General features: G+C 37.3%; 1 protein-coding gene across 1 annotated transcript in view; it reads right to left on the bottom strand.

Moving 5' to 3' along the window:
- UNC5D (unc-5 netrin receptor D) overlaps positions 1-10179 on the bottom strand; it is a 438337-nt gene that overhangs the window by 37349 nt on the left and 390809 nt on the right. The window contains exon 16 of the mRNA XM_042783659.1: positions 6990-7139. Coding sequence (XP_042639593.1) covers positions 6990-7139 — 150 coding nt within the window. The remainder of the gene's footprint in view (positions 1-6989; positions 7140-10179) is intronic.

Below are 10179 nucleotides of genomic sequence, written 5' to 3'. Positions count from 1 at the left end.
CCTAATAGTAGATACTACAGAAGAGGACACTTCTGAATGGTATGGCCTCCTTATAACATTTTTTGATGTTGTTGTTATGTGCTGTCAAGTTGGACCCGACTCATAGCGACCTCTCCTTCGTTTCCAGCATGGTATCACTACAGCAGTAGACTGCCCAACCTTCCTTCCGAGGAGTGGCTGGTGGGTTTGAACCACCAGACTTCTGGTTAGCAGTCTACTGCTTTAGGCACTACATTACCAGAGCTCCTCCTATAACCTTTAGATTAAGTAATTTTCTCTAAAACACTCAAAAATACTTTTCACCTGAATTGCATTCTACACCACATAAAATAAATAATAATATGTATTTACAAGCATGGGTATTTCTTTTTGTTTTCTAATCTGATATTTTCCTACTTCTCTTCCTGAATCTTCTTGCATTTAATACTCATGGGTAACCTTTACTTCATATCTCAGCCTTCTATCATTCTCTGTCTACTGAATTCTTCAAAATCTCATCTGTTTTATTGTTGTTGTTAGGTGCTATTGTGTTGTCTCTGACTCATAGCGACCTCATGTACAGCAGAATAAAACACTGCCTGGTCCTGTGCCAGCCCCATGATCCTTCCTATACCTAAGCCGATCATTGCAGCTACTATGTCAATCCATCTTGTTAAGGGCCTTCCCCTTTTCTGTTGTCCCTCCACTTTGCCAAGCATGATATCCCTGTCCAGGGAATAGTCCCTCTGACAACATGACCAAAGTAGGTGAGATGAAGTTTGGTCATTCTTACTTCCAAGGACCATTCTGGCCACACTTCTTCTAGGATGGATTTGTTAGTTCTTTTAGCAGTCCATGGTACTTCCAGCATTTTTTGCCAAGACCACAACCCACAAGCATCAACTCTTCTTCAGTCTTCCTTTTTCATTTTCCAGCTCTCACATGCATATTAGGTGACTGAAAACACCATGGCTTGTGTCAAATGCACCCTGGTCTTCAGGAAACATCCTTGCTCTTTAGCACTTGAAAGAGGTCCTTTAAAGCAGATTTGCACAATGCTATACAACGTCTGATAACTTGACTGCTGCTTCCATTGGTGTTGATTGAAGAATGAAATAATATGAAGTCTTTGACAACTTCAATCTTTTCTCCATTTATCATGATGTTGCTTATTGGTCCAGTAGTGAGGATTTTTGTTTATTTTATATTAAGGTGTAATCCATACTGCAGACTGTAGTCTTCAATCTTCATCAATAAGTATTTGAAGTCATCCTCACTTTCAGTAAGCAAAGTTGTGTCATCTGTATAACATAGGTTGTTAATGAGTCTTCCTTCAATCCTGATGCCATGTTTTTCTTCATATAGTCCAGTTTCTCAAATTATTTGTTCAGCATACAGATTGAGTAAGTATGGTGAAAGGATTCAACCTTGACACACTCCTTTCTTGATTTCAAACCATGCAATGTCCCCTTGTTTTGTTCAAACAACAGCCTCCTGATCTATGCACAAGTTCCTCATGCACAATTAAGTGTTCTCGAATTCTCATTCTTCTCGATGTTATCCATAATTTGTTATGATCCACAAAATTGAATGTTTTTGCATAGTCAATAAAACACAAGTAAACATCTTTCTGGTATTCTTTGCTTTCAGCCAAGATCCATCTGACATCAGCAATGATATTCCTTATTCCACAACATCTTCTGAATTCAACTTGCATTTCTGGAAATTCTCTGTCAATATATTGCTGAAACCATTTTTGAATTATCTTCAGTAAGATTTTACTTGTGCATGATATTAATGATGTTGTCCAATAATTTCCACTGTGGGATCACCTTTCTTTGGAAGGGGCACAAATAAGGATCTCTCCCAGTCAGTTGTCCAGGTAGTTGTCTTTCAAATCTCCTGACATAGCCAAATGAGTGCCTCAGGTGTGGCATCTGTTTGTTGAAACATCTCAGTGGGTATCCTCTCCATTCCTAGAGCCTTGTTTTTCACCACTTCCCTCACAGCAGCTTCAAATTCTTCCTTCAGTACCATTGGTTCTTGATCATATGCTAGCTCCTGAAATGGATGAACATCAACCAATTCTTTTTTGGTACAGTGACTCTGTGTATTTCTTCCATTATCTTTTGGTATTTCCTGCATCATTCAATATATGCCCATAGAATCTTTCAATATTGCAACTTGAGGCTAAATTTCCTCTTCAGTTCTTTCAGCTTGAGAAATGACCAGTGTGTTCTTCCCTTCTGACTGAGAATCACCAGTGATAATCATCTGTTTACACATGCTCAATTGTCTTCTTTCTGTGGAGAACTATAATAGCTATACCAATGTCAATCCCTGACATGATGTTTCTAATTAGTACAAATAACTTTATGTGAACTTTATTTTGCACTGCGATATTACCATTTGAAAATTAATTTCCATGTTTCTTTTATTGCCTTTCTTCTCCAATTTTCCTATCCTCATTAATTTCTTATCTTCTCTTTCCTCATCCTAGCTAACTATAGTAACCTATTTATCTGTCTTCTGTCCTTCACTGTCTACTGTACAGAGCTGTTGAAGGTTTTGGAGCTTGACTGAACAGGAAAACAGACAGTTGATTGGTATTCTTAGTATTGCTGATATTATTCATAGAATACCATCTATTGTCCTCTGATCGTGGTGGGGTACACTGATGTAACCAAGTTACCTAAGATCTCTGCTTTCCACACATCATTACTTTGTGGGAAAACCATGCCCCTTGTTGCCTGCCATGTTAATTCTAGTTCTCTGCTTCACCTTCAAGTGTTTCCATCATTCATTGTCCTGTCCTCACTCTCTGCTTTCTAATTTTGATTAGCCTTCAAACGAATTCTCGACTCTAAACCAATGTGGTTTTTTTTTTTGTTTGTTTGTTTTTGGTAGAGACACTTTGTATGTGATACTTTAACACAAGTATCTATAGAAAGCTCTATGAGCTTTTGCTTAACTTATCTGGAGTTATTTATTTATTTCTGAAATTGAACTTTGAATGATTACAGTACAATGCAAGTGTGTGGATTTCAGACCCACCTAGAGTTTAGTTCCCGCTCCAGCTTTAAGCAAGCTTATGTTTTCTAGACTGGATTTGAATCCTGGGTAATGCTTACCTTCTTAAAAAAAAAAAAAAATGGTACTGACTGCCTATATAAAAGCACCTTGTCTAAATTTTCTGTATTTTCTCCTGAAAATACCGGAGGAAAGGGAATAGAGTAATGACAACTGCAGAGATAATCTTTCCATACAGAAATACATGACCATCAGCATAAAACTCTTCTCTTTTAATTTTTCATTTCACTACACACAATCAAAATATTTTAAACAATCTGATTCCAACAATATCAACAGAATATTTTTCATTATTGATTTGATTAGCAGCTGCCAATAGTCCTCAACAAAACACTTAAAAATAATAGACGTAGAAGGACTGTGATTAGTATGTTTTCACAACTATCACCTTTGCTTTCACTTATTAAAATACACACACACACACACACAAGATGCTCGCTGAGCTGAGAGAAATTATGTGGAAAGTATGGAAGGACAGAGTGTAGCAAAGTTATAGGTGTTTAAAGAATTCTGGAAATGTTTTCATTTTGATTCCTATTATAATTAGGTTTCTAGCAGATGGAGAGAATGTAAATCATATCCTAGCAGGAGACGGGCACTGGGTTCTCCAAGATACATAGCATGCTGAAAAAGACAGCTGCTTTTATCCTAGGCAAGTGACAGCCTGACTTTGTGTTTTGTTGGAGTTAAAAAATAAATTAATATTTTACTGTGTACTGTTTATTATAGCTTTCCTGCCTCACAGTCAGCAAGGAATAAAGGGAATTGTGATTAAGTAGCTTTCAGGTTCCAGCAACCCTACAAAAACAGAGTTATTTTCCTCCTAGAGAAGGATTGCTAACTGTGGGGAGGGGAAAATGGCTTATTCCTAATTGTGGTAGAGTGGTAAAGCCTGAAAAGAAAATGAGGAATAGTTAGTTGTTTACTTTTGGGACAGTAGCATCAGTGTTTCTTTGAATTGAGGTCAAAGAGTACTAAAGTAGCTAGATTTCCTAAGTATTCCTCGCATTCACCATATCTGAATTCATGAGCAATAGAAATACAATATGGTATTTCATTAATTAAAATCATAATATTCCCATTAACTATAATTCCAAAAATTATAATTATTCTCCAGAACCTAAACTGACAAGATATAGATTCTAATTGTTCCTTCTATACGTAGGCTCTCATCATATATTCTAGACCGCATTTTGAACTCTCACCATTTTAAAACTCTTCCTCATGTAGTTTGTTGGTGACTGGTAGGGCAAACATTCTAGGAACTGGGTACCTCCAACGCCAGTACCTACCTGGGGAATTCCACAATTTCCAGAAGAAAACTGGATGACTTTTTTGGGAGGGTAGAGTTTGCCTAAGTCACTTGACTGCTAACCAGAAGGCTGGCAGTTCAAACCCACCAGCTACTCCTCAGAAGGAAGGTTGGGCAATCTATTTTTGTAGTGATACCACCTTGGAAACCCAAGGAGGGGCTGCTATGAGTCGGGTCTGACTTGACGGCATGTACCAACAACAACAACAAAGAGTTTGGGTACCACTTGCAATATGTCAATTCTTAGATTTCTCATTTAAAGTTAGGGGAAGGCAGAGAGGAATGAAATGGCAAAGATACTAGAAGTCTTCTCTTCACTGCGTTGGAAGATGACGGGGAATTACTAGTTGAAGAGAAGACCTATAAATGATGTAAAAATAGTATGATTTTTCTTTCTCTACCATAGCTCTCTTGGATAACAAGAAAAAGGCCCCATTAGTTCCTAACCACTAAGCCCTAAAGAAAAGCCATTCTTTATTATCTATGCCAAGTTTGTCAGTGCGTGTGATGTTCTACATGAGGTTCAAGCAGGCCAAACACAATCCCTCCCCAAAGTGCTTGCATCTATTGCCTGAAGCAAACACAGCATGGCCATTAACCAAATGCTATATGCATTCACACAAGCTGGAAGATTGCAGTGATGACAGGGGCCAGGAGATCATTGGGTAGGGGTGGTGAAGAGGAAGGAGGAATAAAGTAGAAAGTCATCCATGGGTAAAAAAATCAAGTGAAATGATTGCTCGGTGGTAAGCCTTCTGGTGCAGAGAAAATTAAATTGTTTCTCAGCTTTCCAAGACTCTTTCAAATTATATTCAATTACAAAAGGTAAATATTTATACACATTCACAACTTCCATGCAACCCAACCCATCCCAGAAGTAAAATGTGTTGGGTTTACTTGTGAGCCAATGCTCTTTGGCATTGGCTGTCCCTGTTGCATCCTAGGAGGTCAGAAGGCACTTTACCCTCCAAGCTTTTCCTGTCTGGATCTCTTTTTGGAATCCCTGATGTCGAAATTTTTGTTTAAGTGCTGCTGCAAGGTAACAGTTCTTTCCTTTGATTTTTTTTTTTTTTTTAATCTCTGAGCAAAAAAGTTAATAATTATGTTGGATTGATTCACTCACATTATATCCGGTGAAGTAAGGCCCTTATAACCTATAAAGATTAATAAAGAGAAATTTGCATGACTATCAGGACTTGCTTTAACAATACCCTGAAGTTAAATTTAGACTAGAAACTTTGAATACTGCTTACTGGGAAACAGAGCCACCTAGGTCTTGGATATCATAAACAATATATTTATTCATAGAAAACATCTCTCCATAAGGAAATGTGCTGAATGTGCAGGGAAAAAAAAAAAAAAAAAAGTTTTGGGCCATGAGAGGTGTTCTTTTTGCTTTGAATGCACTAAAAACAGTACAAGAAGGGCAATTCCCTAAGATAATCAGAAGTCTGAAAGAGCAAATAAATTGTAGCCCTGTCCAAGTTGAAAATTCTGAATTTTAGCAGTTGAAAGGGTTGGTGGTTCACCTTTCTTTTAACTCTCGTGCTGTAATCAGGCTTCTCTCCTTGTGGTTTGGCTCATTCCCATTCTGACAGGCTGATATACCTTGTGTATAGTTGTAAAAGAAAAATAAACAAAAGTGGTGTAGGATGGAAAGGTTAAAAAACCCACGGGGCTCTGCAGACTATTCTGATGGGCAGAAAAAAGAAGTTTATAAAACCCTCCTGTGATTCCAGATCAATACGATTCCACCAGAACCTTCTTGAGTGTTTTGGAAACATCCTGTCATACGAAGTACAGATGCTCTGGCTTAAGAAACTATGACATATTAGCCAGCTCCTTACAATGACAATACCTATTACTAGGAATTTTCATGGAATTCAGTGGCAGAGCCACACATTGATAAGAGAGCTTTTCATGCTAAGCAGGCAGTGAAAAGTCTGTAAAAATGGTACAAAAAGACTCTAAGTCATCCTGTAATATTAAATAATAATAATAAAAAAGTTCAATAAAAAAGCCTATGAACAGTAATATATAAATATCTTTACTTATAAAAGAGTTCTAAAGAGGTTTTATCCTTCCTTTGCCTCTCAATTTATAATTTCTTCTTCCCATCTTGCTCAATTTATTTGGCAGAAAGCACTTCATATATGAAGGACTGAATCTCTTATTCCCACCTAGCCATAGCTCCCTAACTCAAAATCATCACTCTTAAAAGATTTTCCACAAGGTAAATCACTGTTGAATATCATTAAAACAATGTCTTATAATGAGCTGATTTTGATAAACCAACCAAGAAACAAACTCTGCTTTAAGTTATTGTCATCTTCAACTTATACTGGGCAACCATTCAAAGAGGAGAGAGGAGAACGTCATGTTACCAGACACAATGCACCTTTTTCCCTACCTGTTAGAAACTTCTGAATATAAGACAATATGTTTAATTTCTTGTATGTGGCCAAGACTGTACAGTTCTGTGATAGTTCTGAAATTAAATCTATACTTATAAATGAGGAAGAAAATCAAGAGAACCCTCACCAGGGTTGGTGACACGTTTGCTAGTTAAAGCAAAGCTGTTTTCTTTAGAAACCCATTTGGCCAGTACCTGGCATGCAGTGAATGGTTTAATTCTCCAGAGGAATGGGGGGATATCGAGAACAGAGATCTGAAGACTAAAGGTATTCCCTTTGAAATGCAGCAACTTTGGTTCTTCCAGTAGCTGTCCACCTTGATGCCTTTCATCTGAAACCACTTCCTACAGGAAAGGAAACAGAAAAGGGAACCACCATGAAGCGTCCAGTTTCTTACACATTTTCTATCTGTGAATATATATGCTCACAGCCATGTGTATACCAGAAACAGACAAACAGCATAATGAGCACACATTTCTTTTCCATCTACATGTCATTGCAAGGTTCAGAATTAGGGACTAAAAACTGGGTAAGGATTTGGTCAGAAAGAAACAATTGTCCTTTATTGTGTGTGTTACTTAGGCTTTTAAATTCATTGTGACTTTCTTTGAAAGGAAAAGACTTCCTGTGTCTCTAATTGTAATAATGTTGAGTTTCCACAATCATGTGAATTTTATTCTGATATGACCATACTCAAGGGCTGTTTTCTTATTTAATGTAAAACATCATCATCTTTCACAAGAAAGGATAGAAACTGTCCCCTTCCACTCTGGTGCAATTGTTCTCCACTAATACACACATTATCTGATATTTATTGATTCCTTTGACTCAAACAAACACTACAGAGTCCATATATTATGTTTGTTTTTAGTAATGTTTATACAGTTATTATATCAAAAGGCTAAGGAAAATAAAGTTGCTTATCAGGTTAGTTTTATCTCGGGAAAAAAGAAATAAAATTCATGAAGTAAACATTCTTGTATCTTTCCCTGAGAAATCTTTATAATTATATTTAATACAAATAAAATGTACATATATTTTGTTCAGTATATTATTTAATTGATTTCAGATGTGTGAAATTTAGAATCACATTGGAGAGATAACAGAACACATGATATAGTAGAACATAATAATGTATTCTATAAAATGTTAAACTAATGGGGTGAAACTTTTAGTTTTATTGGAGATTAGAGAGCTTCCTAAACTCATTTCAAAAATCACCATTAATTGACTTATAATTTCTTTGCAGAAGTAGAATAATTAGAAAACCAAAATCCTTTAATTATGTCCTATAATCTTCCCAGGTTCTAAAAAAAAAGGTAAGACAAATAGGTTTATAAATACATAAAACTAAAATTTCAATTATCAATGAATAAAAGAAACTTTAGAAGTTATCTGATCTCATGTCTACACATAGAATGACAATAACAAAAATACTTCTGACTAAGCTTTTATGCTTCACATACACATAAACTGTAACTAGATTATTTATGTTTTTTTTTTTTTTTCTTTCAGAATTATATGATTCAGATCCAATGTGTTTTCTTCAACTCTTCAGTCTTGCTAGTAGGAGGGGTGTTTCTTGGGACCCTCCAAGTCATTACATTCTAATACGATATTCTGTGATGATGAAAATGTTCTTTACCTGCACTTCCCAATATGGTAGACACTCAATATGCTAGTAGGTGGCTACTAAGCATTTTAAAGTGGCTAGGGTAACGACAGTGACTAAAGAATCAAAAGTTTTATTAATTAATTTAAATATTCACACATAACTTGTGATTACTATACTAGATAGACACTGCAGCTCTAAGTAATCCATAATGTTGTGGATCTAAGAGTTGGGCAAATTAGCCAATGTCTGATGGGGGCTATAAATGAACGAAAGTGGCAAGGTGAGGAGGAAAGGGAATTAATTCTGAATGTTTACTATGGAAGAGAGGCAGGTTTTTACTATGGGAGAGAGAGAGCTGTTTTTCACTGATACCGTCTTTTGAGATGTAATGAGCGTCCACTAGAACTGTAGCTGATCTAGTTCTGGGCATATACAGATGTAAGAATCTCTGCCACCAAGGAGCTCACCATCTAGTGAGAGGGTCAGAAAGTAGGCATAAAGTTATAATATAGTAGACTAAGTATTACAATTCACCAACCATCTGTCCATTTGTTGTATTGTTATGGCTTGCACGTTGCTATAATGTTGTTAAGCCCTATGCCACCTGTATTTCAAATACCATCAGGCTCATCCATGGTGGACAGGTTTCAGTGGAACTTGCAGACTAATACACAGGTAAGGAAGAAAAGCTTGGCAATTTACTTCCAAAAATTAGCCAATAAAAACCCTATGGATCACAAAACAATACTGTCTGATACAGTGTTAAAAGATCAGCCTCCTAGGTTGGAAGGCAATCAAAATACACAGTGGCCACAGTAACAGGCTTGAGCATACCAAAAGTAATGAAGTTGGCACAGACTGTGCAATGCTTCATTCTGATGGACATGTTGTCACCATAATTCAGAGTTTGTTCAATGGTAAGTAACAGCCACAACATGTACTACAATAGATGCATGCCTGTGAGACTAAGGTAGGGTGAAGGACACTTTACGGAGATAGGAGAAGCAGCCAAGAAGGGGGGTAAGGAAATTAGTAGAAGAGTGATATTTGAGCATAACCTTGAAGTAAATATCAGCATTGGCTAGGTGAAAAGGATGGAAAAGGTACTGCAGATGCTGAGAGGAATATGAAGAGAGGAAAGGGAGCTAGACAGAGCTGGGATATAAGGTGAGTTTGAGAAGTGTGTGACTGGAGATGATGAACATGCAGATGAGGGACCAAACCATAAATTCCTATCTGCCACACTATGGATGGGAGCTGTGGTGGTGCAATGCTTAAGGCATTTGACTGGCAACCAGAAGGCTGGTGGCTCAAACCCACCAGCCACTCCTCAGAAAGAAGATAGGGCAGTCTACTTCCATTACGATATTGCCTTAGAAACCCAAGGGGGGGGTTGCTATGAGTCAAATCCGACTCAGCCACAGTGAGTTTGGTTTGGTTTAGATGCTATGGATTCTGCATTTTATTTTAGAGTAACGGTGCTCAGGTTTTCAGGTGCATAGGAATTCCCTGGTGTTAACCTTGCAACCTGAAGATGGAAACATTGTGTTCTCATCACATTTCTTCAGTCTTGGGCAAGTTATTTAGTGTCTTTAGGCCTAAGTTTCTTGTTGTTGTTGTTGTTAAGTGCTGTCGAGTCGTTTCCGACTCATAGCGACCCCATGCACAGCAGAACAAAACACTGCCCGATCCCGCGCCAGCCCCACAATCCATGCTATACTCAAGCCCATCATCGCAGCCACTGTATCAATCCATCTCCCTGAAGGCCT

This window comes from Orycteropus afer, unplaced genomic scaffold (assembly GCF_000298275.1).
Source record: "Orycteropus afer afer isolate SDZICR_OR568_19922 unplaced genomic scaffold, OryAfe1.0 scaffold00024, whole genome shotgun sequence".
Taxonomy (NCBI): Eukaryota; Metazoa; Chordata; class Mammalia; order Tubulidentata; family Orycteropodidae; genus Orycteropus; species Orycteropus afer.
Note: the sequence above shows the minus strand (reverse complement) of the source record. Positions and strands in the feature narration are given on the sequence as shown.